The sequence below is a fragment of the Tachypleus tridentatus genome, chromosome 9, assembly GCF_004210375.1.
Source record: "Tachypleus tridentatus isolate NWPU-2018 chromosome 9, ASM421037v1, whole genome shotgun sequence".
In the NCBI taxonomy this organism is placed as follows: Eukaryota; Metazoa; Arthropoda; class Merostomata; order Xiphosura; family Limulidae; genus Tachypleus; species Tachypleus tridentatus.
The window spans coordinates 98,932,151-98,954,052 of NC_134833.1; the positions used below are offsets into that span (position 1 = coordinate 98,932,151).

At 31.7% G+C, this 21,902-nt stretch overlaps 1 protein-coding gene across 5 annotated transcripts in view; it reads right to left on the reverse strand.

Annotated features, from left to right (window-relative positions):
* Window positions 1–21,902, reverse strand: part of LOC143225854 (sorting nexin-14-like) — a 106,095-nt gene that overhangs the window by 25,858 nt on the left and 58,335 nt on the right. For all 5 annotated transcript variants that reach the window (XR_013014108.1, XM_076455989.1, XM_076455987.1 and 2 more), the window contains exons 9-15: window positions 20,148–20,192; window positions 14,764–14,847; window positions 10,798–10,912; window positions 4,468–4,623; window positions 3,636–3,760; window positions 2,053–2,111; window positions 1,423–1,502 (exon numbers count right to left, since the gene is read on the reverse strand). Coding sequence is in view for 4 of the 5 variants with exons in the window: in XM_076455989.1 (XP_076312104.1) it covers window positions 1,423–1,502; window positions 2,053–2,111; window positions 3,636–3,760; window positions 4,468–4,623; window positions 10,798–10,912; window positions 14,764–14,847; window positions 20,148–20,192 (664 nt within the window). In the remaining variant the exon portion in view is untranslated. The remainder of the gene's footprint in view (window positions 1–1,422; window positions 1,503–2,052; window positions 2,112–3,635; window positions 3,761–4,467; window positions 4,624–10,797; window positions 10,913–14,763; window positions 14,848–20,147; window positions 20,193–21,902) is intronic.

The following is a 21,902-nucleotide window of genomic DNA, read 5'->3' on the forward strand; positions in this document are numbered from 1 at the left end:
AAGATATGATAAGAGGTTGGGATGAGAGTTTGATTAAAAGTCCATCTGAGAGTATGCAGACCACCCACTGGGTCAGTACCCACACAGCAGTCACCCAAACCATTGGTGGCACTGGGTAGATAATGGTGAGCAAAATGCCTCAACAAAAGACCTCCAAAAGAGAGAACAGGCAAGATAGGAGGCTGGAATGGGAGGAGGTTGAGAAAAATGAGCAAATAAAGAGAACAGCTGAGTGTCCTCTCTTGGATTCCACATGCAACTCCAAAGAATCAGGGATATTACCAAAAACAGATGCATACAGAATATAGGCCATCTGCAGGTCACAATAACAAGAGAATGACCTCACCTAGAATAATCCAATAGAAAAAATCACGTGAAAGAAAACTGTAGAGGAGGACAATCACATTAGCATGAAGGAAATTTGGGTGCAGGTATCCTCCAGAAATCCCTCAGGAAATTGTGGATAGCCTTAGAATGAAGAATGATGGATGAAAGGCACCAAAGAAGGAAAATAAGGGTAAGACAATATTGGGAAACTGAGTCTGAGAAAAGCTCACAGAACCCTCAGGGTTAGCCCATATACAGATAAAAGAAATTTAAAATGCTAAAATGAGAGTCCATGAAAGAAATATTAGCCTGATTCGAGAAAGCTGAGAGAGGTCTGACTAATTCCTCAGGAAAGGCACGAGCTTGAATAACATAGAGTGGATAAAACAGGATATCAAAATTCTCATCATCAAAAGTAGATCCCACTGGTACTAGAAGCACCTGGTCAGGATAAGATGGACAATCTGTGTAAAGTTCAATCTCCCAGTGAAAAAAAGCTAAGACTCCCATACCTGAAGCCTCTGTCATGACATTCAAAATAATAGTTACAGTAGCAGATGCTGCAACACAAAATTCTGAAGCCATATTTGACTATGAATGAGTTGGGAATCCACAAAAAAATGGTTTGAAAAAAAAAGTTAAACCAAATCTATTAAATACAATATTTCATTTTACATATATAATTAGTTTCATTATTGTATGTCTGTTTTGAGATGAGTAGAAAATTTCTAAAATAATTAATATCTGTGTCATTTAAGTGCAAGACTTCCATGAATTGTTCAAATATGTAAATTTAAAATTTTGTTTTCCTTTTTCTTTGAGAATCACATTAAATATGACAAAATGTTAACTACAAGCTATTTTTAAGCCAAAAAAATGTTGACAAGAGTTAAAATTATTATGTTTTTTAAGTTTTGATAAGCAAGTCTACACTTGATACATGGACCATGCTCAATGATCTCAACAATGTCAAAGCATTTCAGTTTTACCAAAATAAGGTCTAAACTATAGCTAGTGCACACTTTTCTCATATCTACTACACCTGCAACACAAGAAATTCTAAGGGTACTGATGATTAAACATTTCACCCCATACCTGTGTTAGTCCAAAAAACACCTTTAATTTTGTTCCCAAGTTTGGAGACAGATGACTCTCCAGTTCCTCTTTTGTTGCCTCTGTAAATGCAAAAACATTTACTTAAAATAAATTAAGATTTTTATAAGAGAACAATGAATTTACTTGTTATTTGAAATTGCTTAATTTCAGCTTATAAAGCTGTTGGTAAGAAACTATACAATGATGACTTAAAAGTAATATTCAAAAGACTCTACTGAAGGACCTATAACTAAATACATAATATTACCTTGTTTTACACCCATAATGTTAAAAAGGATGTAGGTTCAAGAAGTCTTGACAGTAATGAATAAAAATCCTATAACCCGAGTGTTTCTGAAAGGCGGACCTTTCTCTTTCAGTAACAAACTGATTTCCAGTTTGCTCCTGAAGAAGAAGGGTTTTTATTCGTTGCAAATAGAAAAAGGGAAAAATTTGAAAAAACTGACATTTTGTTTTTCATACAAGTTAAACATCAACAATAAGAACTTAATATAAAACACTTTTTGTTAGAAAATGATTACCTTGTCACACTGATAGACTTTAAATTGAAATTCACACATAGCAATAACACAGCTACTTAAGAGGGACAAATGATGACTTTTTACATACTTGGTCAAATTTCGTTGCCCAGGTCCACTACAACGATCTCCACATAGAAGCCTAAAGTACTATATGTGAAAACAAAACAATCATTCACATGCGATTCTAATATACAAATATTACATCTTTGCATTTACCACTCCACCTCAAATCAAACTTAAAACACTAATTTATCGATAACACTCATCTATGTATTATGTCATGCATCATAGACTGGTGAAGAATGGGGAAATACAAGCGAGTTATATGTCTTTTGTTAAAAATTCCAAATTATGGTTGTTTTTTCCTTTTCTTTAAAATTAAGCACTAATTTTATGCCTATGATTCACTGAATTTAAAGAACAGTGTCCACTATATACAGTGGGCATTTCTGTTCTAAAACAGATTCAAGTTTATTTAATGATTAAAAATTGTTTTACCTTACATTAAAAAGTTTTATAAGTGAATTTTATACTGTAGTAATATCACTAAAAACAAGTTTGAGAAGACTTACTCAAAAAAGAAAAATTGAAAAATTCTTTCAAAATATGTGTATGCAGCTGCAACCAAGGTGGCCACTCAAAAAGATAAGTTAAGATTCAAGTTTATAAATTAAATAGTTATTTGAGTGGGCTACATGAAAATCAGCTTTAGGTTTGGGACTCTCAAACTAGTACACTGTAGAATTCTGCCATGTAGTGTTAAAACCATCTCAAATACAAAACATTGTTGGTTGCTACTGAAGTGATCTGAGAATGATTTATTTAATAACCTTTAGGAAATAATCAGCAAATAACATCTGTATCATTTACTGAGTGGGCTTAACTAGCATACAAAAATAACTTGCATGCAAAAGAAATATTTTATAATTCAATGCTGATGTCAGGGAAAACGATCAACAGAAATGAAAATGAAGGAAACAAAATGAAATAGAAAACACAAGATGAGAAAAGTATATATATTTTTGAAATGACAAAAGTTTATCTTCTTCAAGATAGGTAATTAATAGTACATTGGGCCCAAACTTAGGCTTAATATAAACAGTTTTTAACTCACTAAATAGCCAAGTTTCTCTTTTGTTAAAACAGCATATGCCATCGCAATACTTAGTATAATGTGACGAAATTATAGTTATTACAAAACTTTCTGTATACAACTACAAAGTAAGTACTTTATTGTAATTAAGAACAAATTTCTGCTATCACAATTTTACTGGCATAAACAACTGAAAGATGAACTTTCTGGGAAGACTCAATGAAGAAGTAATACCAAGGTCTACAAAGTTCTTCAAAAATAGCCTACCTTATGAACATGCTTGTATTTCTTTCAAAAACATGCTGTTCACTACATGTGAAAATTACATTATAATATTATGTCTCATTTATTTTACTGTGGTAAAATTCGTGGTAGCATAAAGCACATGTTAAATATCTGTCTTTGAATAGTTCCAGAATAAGGGCAAAATGAAGACATGGAAGTTAATAACTATAAAGACAAGATAGAAAACTTTATCAGTTCCAACAAGAGCAAAACAGCAATCATATGTCAACAAATAACATTTACACCAACAAAACTATTCAAAAGTTTAATGTATTAGAGAAAAAAAAACCTACATTATCACTGTGCTGAAATAATGGACAATAAATATGGTCCAGCAAGTTGTAGGCATATTCATAGGCTCTAAACAAAGGAGGTGTAGTCCGAAGTTTAATCACATTTTCTACTGGGCCATCTACAACTTAAAATATTAAAAAAAACACAAAATTGATCTTTTCAAATTAACTGTCTTAATTTTTGCAATAGCATCAAATTTAGTGTTAGCTCTTGAAACTAAACAGACAAGTAATAGCAAGAATAGATTTACGCAAATAAAAAAACACATTATTAGAATCATTATAACTCATTACTAAAAATAGGACAAACAATGTTACCAAAGTGTTTTGAATGAACAAGATTTTAAAATAAGTGTATACTTCAAATATTTTTTTACTCTATTCTTCATTTACATAAATATCACACAGATGGTATGAAGACATTAAAATCACATTTAAAAACCTTCAAATTCAAAATAGGTTTCATCCATTTACATGGAAAAAATTATATATTGTCCATAAGAAAACTATTATTCAAAATACAAATAATGTGCAATATTTTGTATAATATTTAAAACTTGAACTTCATAGTAATTACTTTTTTGTACATTTAACATTCTATAAAAGTCTGCATATTAAAATAATGAGATAGGCCAATACATCTACAACTATATTTACAAAAACTATCAATTATTCTGATCTCCATTTGAGCAACACAACTAAAAACTTAATTTTTGCCATGGCAATACTGAATTTATTTTAAAATTTTTTTTATCAAGATAAAACAACATAATTACAACCTATTAGATAAGTGACTCAATAAATCAAAAACACACAAACAATGAAATCTTACTAGCTTTTATTTCATGTACAATATCTTCATCAAAGTTGACCTTATCAACAGCATCATGTACAAAGTAGGTTTTATACAGTGCTTGGGCTTCTTTATGGAGTGTTGTCAATTGCTCGGTTGTCATATCAGGATTCATGCTGCGCTGATTGAAATCATCTGACCAATTGATGAATAAATTTGTGAGAATTTTGATATAAATGCAAGCAATATTTCAGCCTGGGAAAGCATCTAAATTGACAATGTAAGAAACAAGAAGAGAAAGTAGGAAATAACACCTCATCAAATGACAAAAACAGTGTAAAAATTTGTTTTAAGTATTTCAGTTTATAGTTAGGACTTACAATTCTAGGTTGTTCTTTTTAAAAGAAAACAATAGTGTTCTATTCCCTTATATAATTTCTTTTTACACATTGTATCATTAGTTTAAAAAAAAGAAAAACAAAAACTTGTACAGATGAAAAAAATTCCATTTAGTTACATGTCATTTACACTGGTTGTCATAATGTTAAAGAAAACAACATAAATTGTTTAGTCAAACATTCATACTGGAAACTAAAACAAGAATAATGTTAATTAGTTTCCAGGCTGAAAAAGAAGTATTTATATCATATATGGGTATATTCAAAATGTCTTGAGATGAATCTACACAGATTGACACAAGTTTGGCTTGAATGAGAACTCTAACTGTTGAACAGACTTTAGTTTAACATTTATAATAACAGGGTTGTTGCATAACAAACAAAATGGTATATATTCACTAAGTATATCTTTTACTTTTAAAGATAATAACAAAATATATATATATATATATACACACACACAAACATAATACATACATACATACACACATAACCTCACAAAGAACAAGAATTTAAGAATTCTACACTTTGAAACTTACCTACAGCAAAGAGCTTAAATAACATAGTTTAAAACTCTTATAGCAAAGCCCAAAACTTTGATAACACAGTTTAAATGTTATCTACAACAAAAATTTTAATTTTGATAATATATATGTAAAAACGGCTGGTATGGGATAAGAATTTTTTTTTTTTAATGTAGAGGAGTGAACAATGTTTCAACTTTCGTTGGGTCATTGTCAGGTTCACAAAGAAAAAAAGAGGTAACTGACCATATATTTGAAGGGGGTTGTGTAACTGAGTGTAGAAATGTAGAGGGCATACTTAGATGTTTGATTATAATTATTAATATATGTATAAAAGAGTTCCTTTGTATTTGTTTATTTTGGGCATGAGTTGTTGTATAAGTTTATCTTTGTTTCTTTATTTAGTACTTGGGTGTTTTCTATGGTTATGTTGTGTTTATCTGATTTGGAGTGTTCGAAAATGTGTGAAGGTGACTTTTTTTTTAATCTGGTTTCCATTTTTCTATTTGTTTCTCCAATATAGAAGTTATGGCAGTTATCACATTGTATTTTATAAATAATATTGATGTGGTGTTTGTTAGTGTAGTTTTTACATTGTATAGACCTTAGTTTTGTGCCTGGTTTTTGAATAAATTTGGTATTAAGTGGAATGTCATATTTTGTTACTAATTTTTACCAAATATTGGTTATTTTTCTGATGTTGGGAATATATGGTATGCAGCAGTATACGGTTTTGTGATTATTTAATTCATGGGATATATTTACTTTTGTTGGTTGATTTTGCTTTCTGTCTAGGTGTGTGCGTATAATGTTTTATACAGTTTGTGGAGGAAACTTCTTGATGTTGATGAAGTATTGTTTCATTTTGTCTAATTTGTCTTTACTTTTATCTGGTGAGCATAGTTTTATGGCTGTGTTTATTTGGTTTCTTAGTGTGTTGAGCTTTTGTTTTGTTTCATATGCTGAGTATTGGTGCCAGTATGGATGATTTATCATTGAATTCCTGTTTTAAATTGTGTATCGGTTCTTGTAATTTTGAGGTTAAGAAATGATATTTGATTGTTTTCTTCCTATTCACATGTGAAGTTAATGTTGGGATGTATAGAATTAATGTGACTGTTTTTACATACATATTTTTCTCCACAAGTGGGTTTTCTCGTCATCATGGATTTAATAATATAGCTTTACCTACAATAAAAAGTTTACATTTGACAACAGTTTTATCTAAAACTACAGGAGACATACAAATTATGGCAAGGTAGGAGTCATTCCCAGATAAGACAGTTTTATTTTTCTAACAGGGTGGTTGGTTTCTGAAATGGGTTGCCTTTGTATGTTGTAGAGGCTGTAAATTTAAGTGATTTTAAGATAAAACAATATGAATTATAAGGGTTGTTTCTAAGATTAAAAAAAATTAATAATTTAGTTTGATTTGGTTTGTTTTGAATTTTGCACAAAGCTACATGTGAGCTATCTGCACTAGTCATCATTTATTTAGCAGAGTAAGACTAGAAGAACAGCAACTAATCATTACCACCCACTGCCAACTCTTGAACAACTCTTTTACCAACAAATAGTGAAATCGACCATCATATTATAATGCCCCCATGGTTGAAAGGATGAGCATGTTTGGTGTGATGGTGATTTGAACCTGCGTTTCCCAGATTATGAGTCAATTGTCCATCTGGCCATGCCATGCCAATAACTTAGTTTAGAGAATGGGACAGGAACAGGTTCCTTGCTGTCACTAAACATTATTTAAAAAGTCTAAGTTTTGATAACAGAGTTTAAGAGTTATGTATAACAAAGAATTAAGCTTATAACATAGTGAAAATTATCTACCACAAATAGCCTAGCTATTCAAAATCTATCAATAAATAAAAGAACTGAAAGAATTTCAAATTAGTCCTTATATGATCACATAGACTAAACTTAAATCCAAAAACATAAATCTGACCATGAAGGGTAAATATATCATTAACAAAACATATGAATAAACAGAAATAAATAAAACAAAAGAAATGTATTTGCTTTAATAATTATGTTTAAAAGTTTATATAATACATACATCAAAATTACACAATCCACTCTATTACAGATTATTTAGTGAATCAACTCCAAAAAATGTTTCTGTTTGCTAACAGCATCATTATAACATAACTAATCTTGAATATTAGATAATTTTCAGGAGAATATGTTTTTATTAAAATTTTAAAATACATACATAAAACAATATATATTATGTCATTCATAATAAAATGTTGTACCACATCTGATAGTTGGAATGAATACTTTTTTTCAGTAAATATTTTTTATACAATCTTACATCACATATAACATTAGCTCAACATCTAATTCAAAAGTGAAGTGTACTCAATTACTTTTAATTAACCTAAAAATATTCTAGGATCATTGATATATAGCCACACTCTCAACTGATATTATTTTTAAAAATCTGTAATTGTGATTATGCCTCTCATACTTTTTCTGCTGACAAAAACTATTGAATAATTCCTAATTTACAGCTGCTTCCAACCAAATTAATCTTTTGCCATGAGTCAGCAGTCACATGCACAAAATGCTCTTGGCATGATTTATTGGATAAAATAATGGATTTATGATACATTCATTATTCTGATCCCTGTATAAAAGTAATTGTGAATAAACATATTTACAAATGGGCACCATCTGTAAATGACAGCTGCAATGTATGCCATGAGTGGTAAATCTCAAACTGTTTAACAGTGAACAACAAAGAAAAAATTAAAGAGTGCCTCATGAATAAAACACATTAACTAAAGTAATGATTCTTCCCTCTAAAGAAATAACCAAAGGAAAATGAGCACACAGATATAATTTATGAATAAATCCTCTTCTCCTCACCACCTAATTAGTCTTTTTGAAAACTTAGATAAACCTGTAAAATCTGAGCTTTTATTTCATTGAAACAGACACATAACTAACATAAAAAAAAATTAAGAGTAAGAGCTTGTAAAAGCCAAACTGATTCCCCCTAACATTCTCCACAATCCGTTTGTCATAAAGTACATAAAGCCTAATAATCTTAATTTGTTCTCATGACAAATCCAACCTCTTACACATATGGATTCTCAGTAAATGTGGCTATGGGGTGCTTTTTTTTATTTGATCAACTTACATTGTAATAAGCTTTTTGTGTTCTAAATCTCAATGGTTTGTAAAAAATATATGCAATCCAAGTAGCTAATTCTTTATTTAAATGTTTTTTGGATCATATGATATTTTTTACTGGACCTCAAACTGATGTTGAACATTTTAAAATTGAAAATTGTAGGAAATAGATAAAAAACTTTACATTCTTTCAGAAAATCAATGTCTAACAAATTGTTTTGAAATTTTATGTATGTTTTTTCAGCATTGCTACATGACTTTAATGTGTAATTATCACAATGATTTATTATGACAGTTGTGGCAAGGAGGTGTTTCGAAATCTAATTTTTAGAATGAATTAAAAATAAGAGAGAGAGAGAGAATGAGAATACTGTTTACAAGTATGAGAATATGTGAAATTTCAACTGTAATTCACATAATGTTCAAGATACTTCCACATAAAATAGTCTATTAATATCATACACTGAAAATCAAAAACTAAAATAGAATGATATCTGCCATGTAAATGAAGTTATAGCTTAGTTACATTAATAAATATATATATTACAGGCAACAACATAATTGGCTAAATGTGGCAAAGAAATCAGTTAGATCACCCCTTAAAAAGAAAAACAAATATTATACACCTCAAACCCTGATTGTTAAGGCAAGTCATATCTTGCAAGTTTTAGATTAAATGCTGATGTATTTCAGGAATTAACACAGATCATACATTTAGATGCACTTAAGACAGGGCTGTTTGACAATGGCTTCAAAGTTTTCACTCTTTACCCATATCAGGATATGATAGGTTTATCACAGTTTGATACACAATGAAGGTGCTCGCTAGTTGTTCAGTGTTGGTTTTACATTTTGAATTAGGAGCCCTTTCTTTTCCATAATGTTCAATCATATGTCACTAAGTATGTTATTTTAAAATATTCAATGTTTGACTTTTCACTACAGCTTTTGTTTAGATGTTTATAAGTTTTAGAACTGTTTGAAGGGCCATTTTCAGCATACTCCTTGAGTCTGGTAGATATAGTTTGTGTCATACACATGAAAAAATACTAGCCTGAACAGAGGTTCTACTGTATCAAACCTTTAAACAAACTTTAAGCTACTATGTGGCACTTTTGAGACTTCAGCCTTATCAATATGTGTGTGAGGGGGTGGGTGGGGTGCTGTTATTAGTGGTGCCCAACTGCTGACTGAGGGAGGAGAATAGTTATGTATAGAAGCTTGTGAACTTTATTAATAATGTCTATTAAATGTAGCTTAAAGTGATAATCATTGAATTCAAATTTGCATATGTACCTAGAAATAAAGAAGTTAATAATTCTTCCATGTGAGGGGTGTGATGGGTGGAACTGCTTGTGACCAGATAAGAGGTTAGGAACATCCAGTTCATTGTTGGTAAGCTTAAGATAAAGATGTAGTTCCTGTGTGTCAGTCTCAGAGACAAAACGTTTTTTAGAGTGGGGATCCTGATTTATTTTCTGCTCCTACCTGGTTTGGCTAGTGAAACATGTACTACAGTTTCAGAAACATTGACATATAGGAATGAGCATATTAACTGCAATGACTTCTTTTGTAACTAAATATAATACAATTCACTATAGCGTATAATGTCATACAAACATAAAATTTCAGACAGGTCAACCAGTGTACATACGACAGACTAGTATTTCTGATCTGTTGAAAATAACATAAATTAATTCAGAATAACTGAAATTGCAAAGCTTCTGGGCAGGTTATCAGTCTACACATATGGGTAAATCAAAACAACAATATAGTGATATAACATATAGAACACCTTGCCTTTTTCTATCATAGACAGGAAAAAACCCATGAAGTTCCAAGTCACTTCAATTAAATAAAATCACTCTCTCGCCCAGAAAATATAAACAAACTACAGAGGTTAGGAAGTGCAGTGTTATGAATGTGAAGATAATCAAGAATTGGATATTTTAATTTACAAGTTACAAACAGATATTTTTTATGTCTTAATCTACTGAGATAAACAGGCTACCAATTTTACAAAATGTTCATTGAGAGTAAATATTCATTTTGAAAAAGAAAAACAAGATATAGCATTAAAAAAATAATTATTTAGCATGTTTGATTTTGTACATTTGATACAAGTAGAATTATACTGTTTCTGGGTTTCGACATGAGAAATTCATTGTAGTGAGGGCACAAAATCTGGTAATCCTACACAGGAAGCTAATGAAGTTTCACATCCATAGATAACTTATAAAGTTAGGAAGAAAATATATAAAATTATATGAATTTGAGACCTTGTTCACAATACTTACCAACACTCAAGCAGAATTGTAAAATGTTCACCACAGCATGCTCTTTTAAAAACTGCATAAAAGGAAAAAGTAATTGCTGGTTGTTGAGGATAGTTTCAAGATCCACATTCAGCACCTGTGATAAGCAAGAAAGTTTCTTACAGTGTCACAATAAAAGAGTCTGTGGTGTAACAAAGGAAATGTGTATCAAATTAACATTTGCAAAGAGTAAATTTAAAATGCTTTAACAAATATGTTAGAATGAAAGGAGTAACCTTTGCTGATGAAACTGTAAGAGATAAAATTATGCAAGTACAAGTGAAAATTGCTAAAAGGAGGAAGCATATCTTATAAACTTTGAAAGATGAGAAAAAGAATATTTATCAGTTAACCATTTATATTAACATAAAGCACTATATTAGAAAGGAAAAATAAAGGTTTACTTCTGTTATTAAACTAAGTTTATTCCTGTAACATTCTTAGCATATTTAGAGGGAGGGTAGGAGATATAAGAATAACTTTAACACTTGCTTTTTTTCCCATAGTGAAGTATTATGCTCACCTACACATCATAATGATACAAAATGTAAACTAGTTTACAATTTTAGAAAAAAACAGAAAAATAAAATTTGATCTTTCACAAAGAGCTAAAGATCTAAAATCAAAGCTTCACAAATTATATAACAGCTGCTCATCCTTAGGTTTACAAACTAAATTTATGATGTACTTGTTTGGTTTGAATTTTGCACAAAGCTACACAAGGACTATCTGTGATAGCCATTCCTAATTTAGCTGTGTAAGTCTAGAGGGAAGGCAACTAGTCATCACAATCCACAATCAACTCTTGGGCTACTATTTTACCAACGAATAATGGGATTGATCATCACATTATAATGCCCACACAGCTGAAAGGGGCAAGCATCTTTCACATAACAGGGATTCAAACCTATGACCCTTGGATTACGAGTCAAGTGTGCGTTAACTACCTAGCCACACCAAGCCTAATGACGTACTTAAGCAACATCTTTTATTTACAAAATTGTGTCTTTGCTGTGTAGATTATGATGTGGATTTTAAAACCAGGAGATCACTGACCATACTGATATTTCAGAATTATTCCTACACTGCTTCAAACAAACTAATCAAATGTACTGCCATTATGTTAAATAGTGAACAACTTTTACAGTAAGCTTCTGCACCAACACAATAACCTTGAAAATAAGAATACAGATCTAAAGTAATACTCCTAATACTCCCTAGTTTAAAAAAGTTTAATATAATGAAAATTATTATTTACTTTGGTGAAATATATGTTTCATGATACAATAAAAAAGTAAAAATTTACATATTTTTCTTGTTTTAACTTTCTGTATACTGCTCGGTCATTTTGCCTGACCTTTCAGCAGTTATATAACAATGAACTTATACATAGTATAACTTCTAATATTCTAAGAGTATATTCACAAAATTCAGCAAGCTTTTAGTAAACACTATAACTTTTTTACATAAAAAATCATATTTTTTTATTTAGTTATTTTTTCTAAAGATGTCTCTGTGAATATACAGAGTCAGTATGTAAGGCAGACCATGACTAGTTCAAGTGCAAGGTGATTTCATGCAAAGATTAAAAATACATCTTTTAATCTTACATTTGCATAACCTTTAAAATATCCTAAATGAGTATCAAAAGATTTTTCTGTAAAGCATTTTTTTTTCTATATCCTTACTTTACAGAGACTTGGTTGACTTGACTGAATCTGTAATCACTACAAAAATACAAAATAAATCTAAATTACTATTTTCTTCCTAGAATGGCTGCAGCTTGCAACAACAAATTAAAATAATTTATCCTTAACAGCTGAAGTCTCATAGCAGATTGCATTTTTTATTTAATTTACTACTTTCATGTTCTCTGAACTTGTATAACTAATAATACGATGAAAAAAGCTGTGACTCAATGCAAACACACAAGTTGCAATATTTAACATTGTACTTTAATAGTACATCTCATGAAGAAATTATTAGTATTAATGTTTTCATTATCTAACCTAATAAGTTAATAATTTTTACACTTCAGTAAAGTAACTCTCAGATTATGTCTCAGATTACATGCCAAGCACCACTCTAACCACCTGGCCATCTGTTTTATTTATTAAGCAAGATTATTTCATGAAAGAAGATACTCATCACCATTTACTTAATATAACTGCATGTCAAAGGAATAAGCAGTTAAAAGAAGAATTGCCTTACCACAGGTTCAATATGATTGACCATGCAATCTCTTTAAACTCATTTAAAGTCTCAAAGATTTAATATTTCTAACTTTCAATATAGTGTGTAAATCTTCACAAAATGCGACAGTTTTTCAGTTAATATTACAAGTACTTCACATATAAAAAATCATAATTTTTAGTGATGTATTTTTAATAACCCTAAATAAAGGTTTGTCCATGATTATATGGAGTATTTGTTTTGAATGTATAAAGTAATTTTCTGGCTGAGATGAAAAGAACTTTTCCTCATCTGGAAAATCTCAAAGTTCCTTTGTGTGATCCCCCAAACCTCCCAAATACATTTCAAACATTCTTCCAGTAAAACTTTATATTTCATCCATTATTTTCTCTACCCTAACTTAAAACGAGATTGGTCAATTTGACTGACCTCACAACCACCGAGAAAACCAAAATACATATAAAATACTAATTTTGTCTTTCAAGAAATTACTTCAACTTGTAACACAAACTTACATTAACTTATCTTAAGTAGCTTTCAGCTTGTAACAGTATACATCTATTGATAATTAATATTTATTCTTTTACTGTCCCCTTGAACCATGTCTTACATGTCAGACCAGTTAGTCATCACCACCCACTGCCAACTCTTGGGCTACTCTTTTACCAATGAATAGTGGGATTGATCATCACATCATAATGCTACCATGGCTGAAAGGGTGAGCATGTTTGGAATTATGGGGATTTGAACCCGAGACCCTCACATTACAAGTCAAGTGCCTTAACCACCTTGCCATGCGAAGCTGTTCTATTGGTTATAGGTATGATATAATTAAAGGTAAAAAGATTACTATTAACAAAGCCTGAGAGAGAGGATGTGACAGGAGAGGTGTGATTTTCTATTTATAGCTTGGTAACCAAGCAAAGCCAAAATTGTTTTTTCTGAGTAACAATGATTCTATAGGTAGCAATTTATGTTCAATTTTGTACATTTTGAAGGGATGATGGATAAATTGGAGAAGATGTCAAGAGAAAATATTTTCATGTGCGATGTTCAAGGATGTTTTTTATAGATTTCCTAACACAATTAAGAACTTAAAACTTATATACTATTAAAATATGGATTATTAACCAAGTGTTCATGCCATATTAATTGGTTACTAGTTTATTAAAATTCTAAATGCAAGACACTAAGACTGTGTCATGAGCAGTAAAGGATACCTGGGTCGAAAGAGTTAAAATGATAATTCAAACTTAACAATTTACAAGAAAGAAAGAAAAAAACATTCACAATTAATGAACAGTTCTGCATGTTATAAATTCTTTAGGTCTTATGTAAACCAACAGGAATATAGTTTTATGACATCTGGAACAGCACATTACCTGTGACCTTCATTTTTAAACAATTTCCATAAAAAATTATTAAAAAAGAACAAATTACTTAAAATTTTGTGAAACTGCAAAAAAAATATGAAAGGCACCAAAGAAATATATTAATTTACAGACAGCAGTTCAACTCACTGTCTAACATCAAAATTACTACAAAACAAAAAGATTATCACAACACAAAAATGGGGTCAAAATGAAAACTTCAACTGAAGAAACACATTACCTTTAGATTTCTGATATATAATACTTAGAACTGAGTATATCTATCTTATTTGTAATTTTTGTCTACAAAAAGGTTTAATAATACACTCTTAATGGCATTATTGACAACCAAAATATATGAAAACAAAAGATGTTTAAAACTTACTGAATTATTTGTTGGAACATTAGAAGTGATAAAGTGTTTCAGAAATTCCACTTTTGGTTCTTTAGTGTCTGGATATTCTTCCATCTAGGGATAAAGCACTAATATTGAGGGTTTTACTAACAGAACAGTATACTAATTATTAAATGTTGAGACATGAAAATTTACAAAAAAAAAAAAAATTTTGGGCATTAAAGTTTCAGATTAGAAAAATTTAAAATCAGTACAGTTACTGAGTTATAAGAAAAAATACAATTATATGAGAAATAACATCAGCACAACAATGAAAAAAAAACTTTAATAAGATAAAAAAAATTTGAAACAGTTCAAGACCTTCTTGATGCTGACTTTGTACTGCAAAAACCAGAGTAATAGGAAATATATGAATTGTGAAGATACAGCTATATGTCTTTCTAGAATTAAAAGCTAAAAAAACTAATTTAATTTGTAAAAACAGGAATAATTTATACTAAAATGTTTTACACAATTATGGAGAGCTCCACCTTCATCTCCAGATTTCATCTTAATACTCAAAATATATGAATCTCAATCACTGTTACTCCTTCTATATCTAATAAAATTCCTATGACAAACACACGTTAAGTAGTTTTCTAACATCTATATGAAAAACTAATAGCCTACATAATTAGAAAATTGCTAAAAAAACTTTTAGAACTATTAATTTTAATTTACTGGTTACATTAGTCGTGTCATGTTATGATAACATTAATATGTTGGCTCCCATACAACCCACCAATGGGTTGCAATAGTCTTTCAGTGAGGCCCACTAGTGAGTCGTGCTCTATTTTCTTTTTAAAGGGGTGACCCTTACTGGCTGAGACACAATGGTTACATATACAGATGAAAGTGTGACATCAGGACAAAATTTCTTTTCTGGACCTTGGAAAATATTGGCAAAATAGGCTTGGGAGACAGTGTTAAAGTGGCCATGTATTACATTAAAGTCTATAAATTAAAAAGATACACATTAAAAGGTTACAGGTTTCTAAACTGAAAATATACTTACAATAATATTTACCTATGCTAACACTTATAGCTACTACTGAATGCCAGGGTTTCTTCTCTGCCAATCTAAGCATATGTCTGATTTTTTTTTCTTGCTTGCTCCAGTCCTTAACATCCCACTCAGTTGTTCTTGGTGATATCTGTCATGCGATATTCTCCACGTACATCAATGCACCCTCTATTATGGTACAGTATATAAACACTTCATTCAGATAATTTCGTCACTCTTTCAAGATTAATACAATCCCAGTCCCTAACTCTAACTCTTCATGGGAAGAAAATGTAGGAGTGTCAGTGAAAGAAATTATTATTGGAAATACATTTTCACTTCAGGAAAATGTTAATTTCCAAAATATACACTTACATCTGCTGCTACTTATAGCTAAAGTTCACACCAAGAAGGTAAAGATGCCAGTGAAAGCATCTGCATAGATCATGGGAGTACCAAGATAAGAGTGGTACCTGAGTGGGTGAACTGCACTATATCCAGGTATGCTCTTCACCCTGAACTTAGTTCGTATATCAAAGTACAACTGAACATTAATAATAATCATCCCAGGCCAGCTCCAACCAAATAGCTGATGTTTCACTAATAGGGGTTGGAATTAAGGAGCCTTAGTACCTTTATCCCACACTGATAGCTATGGAAGTTGAACTGCAATATTATACACTGATATACTTTAAATTCAATTAAATCCACCCTATAGCCATCAAGTGACAAGTTCTGAACCACTGGAATCATGATAAGACAGTAAGCAACACCTAAGGGAACAAAACTTCTTCTCGACATGAAAAACATCCAAAAGGCAATACCCCAGGCTGAATAATAGGACTGTGTATACTTTACTTAACCCAAGGAAACAGAACTCATCTTATCTGGAATTACAAACATTCATCCTTACTCCCTGACTGAGTGAGAAAGGAGCCTTTTGATTGCCTAAAGAATGATGGGAAGGATGTGGAACAATTGTGTTCAACCAAAAACTCGGTATGGGGCCATCCCATGCTCAAAATTATAAGGAGATAATGGACCTCCCTCCATGAACAATATACTGAACCAATTCTGACCAAAGAGAAGAGCCATGCACACCCCAAACAGATAGCTTAGTATCAAATATAAAGTGGTGTTATAAGTACATTCCCATGTAGGCTGGTGCTGCTCTTATATACAGGGATCTGGGTAGAAGGGCTCCCAACATCTTCGTCTTCTACAAGAGTGGAGGAATTCACTCAAACACTCAGAAGGAAAAGCTTCTATCCACCACTCCAGTGACAGGAAATTGAGTGTGATAAGAACTACCTAACTCCATTATTATAATTTGAGGAGTATTGTACACTAGGGAGTCCTGACAAACAATGCTCCAGAAACACTACAATAGGTGAACCAAGTTCCCTAAATTTTTAAAAGCAAACCAACCTTGATTTACTCAAATTGATAATTAGCAGGAATGAGCAGGATTCCCTTTAGCTTTACTCATGATAATCAATGAGTGGCAGTTCAGCACAGTATGGTAATACCATCTGGTGAGCTCCTAGATGCTCTTATGGAACATCTCATTTCTACAGAGCCTGTTGCAACTGCTAGTAAGTTTCATAAATTTGATTGCTAGGGAGAAATTGGACTGATAAAATCAAATCTGTCTTGGCAACACTCACCACAGAATGTGATCCAGTGAAAAAGGTAAGGCACCCTGTAAAGTAAAAAAGACAAAAGGAAGGAAAAACACACACCCCTCCTTATAATTTAGCAAATTGACAGATCATGTAAATAACATGAAAGAGACGTACTGGGAGAAGTCCACATACCAGACTGCAATGATGTCCTCCACCATGCAATGCATTCATGTAGTGGAAGACAAAGAAATGTGACTCACCTGTAAAGGAAGTCCAGAATAAGTGATATGGATCAATTTGCAAAGCCACCTTGTCAAAGTAATCAGTGATAAATCCTGGGAAATCAAAGAATCCCACTGAATAAAGAGTTGATTTCTACCACCTCAAAAAAGAGTTAGTACAAGCAACATAACACCTCGGGGCTCTGAGAGGACATAAATTATCAAGATCTGACTGGACACAGAGGTGAGAAATAGTTGGTGAATAAATTGGTGACAAGAATTTCTCTCTTTCTCTGGCTGTCAAAATCTTAGGAAGAAATTACCTATTTAGGATGTAGCAATACATAAGTAGCGTGATGCACATGTAGTAAAAACAACTCTGACCCACAATGTCCACATACAAGCAGCAACAAACAATATACTTTAAGGAAAAGGTGATACATAGCACACAAGGCTAAAGGTTTGAATGGCTGTAAAGACAAAAAATGTAATACCATCTTAATATCTCAGTTAAGTAACCAAAAAGGCCTTTTGGGACAAATGATGTGTAACGATTGTAAGTCATTCGAAATTGCGTTAGAAGGACAAGGAGACCAGTCAAAAAACAACTTCTCACCAACTCAGTGAAGAAAAAACGGTATCAATTGGGTCTGAAATACAAGAACTGGACGGAAGAACAATGGAGGAAGGTGTTATTCAGTGACGAGACTCATTTCTTCATACAGGGTCAAAGAAGTCTGCATGTTCACAGATCTCCAGGTGAGAAACTTCGAGAATCTCACATCAATCAGTTCGTAAAAACATCCCTTGAAGAAGATGTTTTTGGGCTTTTTCAGCTACTATGGCATCGGAGGTTTACATATTGTAGAAAGTATGATGCAAGGACCACAGTACATCGAAGTTTTGCAGAGAGGAGTTGTTCCAGAATTAAAAAAAGAGATTTCCAGATGGATCTGGCATTTTTCAGCAAGATCTGGCTCCGTGCCACACATCGAAACTTGTGAAGAATTTTATGATTACAACACGAATAAAGGTGCTGGACTGGCCTGGAAACTCTCTGCACTTAAATCCTATTGAAAATCTTTGGGCACTTTGTAAAGAAAGACTTCTGGGAAAAGACTGTACTATGAAAGATAAGCTAATTGAGGCCCTAATTGAGTGTGGTACCGCGATCCAAAAATTAGTAAAGATTGCAGTCAACTCGTGGACTCGATGCCAAAGCAGATTAATAATCTTCTGAAAAATAAAGGTGGTCATATCACGTATTAATTTGTGAGTAATTTTTGGATTCTCAGAAATAAAACACAAAAAATTGAAAAACAATCGTAATTTTCAATCTTGTTTCAATTAATTTGCACAAGGGTGTAGAACCCAGTTCTTTATCAAATTGATGTGGGGATGCTGAGAACCTTTCAACAAAATTTGGAGAAAAGATAAGAATCTCGGAACAGTAGTGAGAGTCAGATGAAACCTACAAAACTATAATCTGTTCCAAGTGAATACAGGGTCCAGTCTAAAACCATATATGTCAAAAGGTGTACCAAATCTTTGGGAATTTAAATACATCCTCCTAGCACTGGTAGGCCAAATCATGATGTTCCAACAAACGTACGAGACAGAGCACAGCTATATTGCCACATAACTGAGTAGTAAACATCCCGGCATGAACAGCAACATCTGGTGAAGGAGAAAAAACTCTGTAGTTGTCCACAGACCTTTCTACCATCAAGGTAGTAGTAGATTCAAAGACAACCAGGTAAATCCCCAAAACCTCACAAACCTGACTGACAAGCTGAAGAAATGGAGAAGGAGGTGGCTGATCCTAATTACCCTTGTGAGAAGCCAGCCTAGTAAATGCTAAAAAAATACAGAGTCCACATTTCCTCCAGAATGTCCTAGATCATCAGCAGAAGCAGTCTCAAACCAAACACAGAGAGCGAGCCCCCAAATGATGAGAAATGCTAAGTAACAGAGGTGGAAATAGGGGTGTGGGAGAGAGTAACCTGTGAATTCATTCCTGAAAATGATGTCACATTTTTATTTTGTTTGATTGTTATAGAATTGTTGAATATATCATGCACTGAAATCAACTAAGAGACATAAGAATAATAATAACGGGCATTACTATTGCAGCATTTCTTTAGAGAAACTTGCATTTAAATGCTTTGTTAAGGAGAATACAATTATCTGAATGAGGTACTTATATGACAGAGAATGCACTGACATAGGTGGAGAGTAGCAGAAGGCAAATTTTGTGCAGTGCAATAAATGGGATATAAAAAAAACTGGAGCAAGTGAGAAAAACCAGACCAATGCTTAGATAAGCAAAGAAGAAATCCTGGTAGTTTGGTAACAGTTTAAGTGGTAGTGGAAGGAAACATGTTTTGAACATTTTTTTATTTTTATAAAATCCTCTTAGTATACTCATGAAAATGTAGGTGTTTTAACTTTTTATACACATTGTTTTTTGCCTCCAGTTACAGTTAAATATCTAAAAGTATATAAAAAAAAGAAATACTATCTTACCGGAGTTTTGTCAAAAAACAAGATCAGTAGATTGTTAACAACATCCTGTTTGGAGAGATAAAAAATGAACTGAAAGTCTACATAACCAAAATAAATCTTTCATCTTTATTACTTAATACACACAAAAACATTATATTTATAGCTGATTTACTAGGTAGGATTGTGTGTATTCAAATATTCAGTACTAAAAATAAATAACTTAGATGTATGCTAGAGGGAGTTTGTTATTACAATAGCACTAAGATCTAGAAGGTTCACAAAGGTTGGAAATTGAAAATATTGTACGTTGGAAACAGGGAAGTATTATAAATATTAACAGAAAATAACTGATTCAATTCAAGGTAAGAAAACTTATTCAAGGCTACAAGAAAGAGTTATGATATCTTTTCTGTTATTAAGCTAACCAGTGTGTTAGTGTTGTTTACTGACTGTTTAATTTTGATGCATGTCTTTTATTTTAAATTGACATGTCATATTTGATGTTACGCTTAGATTTAGTTGCACAGTTTTGGTTGAGAAACATATTTAAGAAATCAGGCCTATAAGTAAAAGTAATTTTAGCAGATCTGTATTAAAGAAATAAGTAAATTTGTTATTGTTACATGGAGTAGATGACATTGTTTTTACCAAATAATCCAAAAGAACCCAACCAACAACATAACATGTTACAACCCAACTGTCAAAAGTGTAATTACTTTGGTGGTAATAATAAAACAGAACTTTTACTTAACTTAAAAGAAGGTCAAGAAAACAAAAAGATTATTAAAACATGAACAAGAAGAGATAATTGGAAGTTATAAGGAAGACCAACTACAAGAGAAGTTACAAGATGTAGCATTTCAAAAAGATTTAAGAAAAAAATGAAGACCAGACTGATCAATCTACTGGAGATGTAGAGGGATTAAAACCAGAAGATTGAAGAAGTAGAAAAGCTGTAACGATACACCATCTACTATAAAATGTGAGACGGGAAAACCTATGTGGTGTTTAGCTTATTAACTCTTGTACCATTCCATCTTTTACTGCATGACCGTCCTGGACTATTCCAATCTTTTTAAGTCCCAAATAAAGTTCCAGAATTTAAGTAGTCAGTTCAACAAAGTTACCCAATTGAGACTATGATGGAAAACTATCATGGGAGGTATAACACTGTGTTTTATGAGTTACAAGATCCTCGAGTGTGCAAATTAAACCTAAATGGTAAGTTATAACATTCAAAAGCCTTCATTTGGTAAAGACCCATGATTATTCCTGACATGAAGAGGATCCTTCCATTAATATTCTAGAATTTACGCACTTGGCTACTATTCACTCTAGAACTTAAGATTATGACTACCACAATGAAACCTTGAATTAGTAACTAAAGACCAAAAGGAATGTTCATGATCCTCCCGTTACTGACTCAGAAGCTAGGAAGTCACTTTCCAACATTTCAACTATAATAATCTAAAAATCCACAGAATGAGTATCACATTCGTGAAATCTTATACATGTAATTTAAAACGTACAACTTTACACAGATAGGTGAAATAACCAAAACATCCTCTAATCCCTAACATATGACTTAAAAGATCAGCAATGACAATCACTGACCCTCCTATTATGAGAATATAGTGCTTTTCGAATTCACTGTAATGTTCACAAGATTTCTGAGTTATTCACTTATGATATAATTGGCTTTGATATAAAATACAGGAATCCTTTAATTAGTAATATATGACTTAGAGGGTTGTTTCATATAATCACAAGATTCTC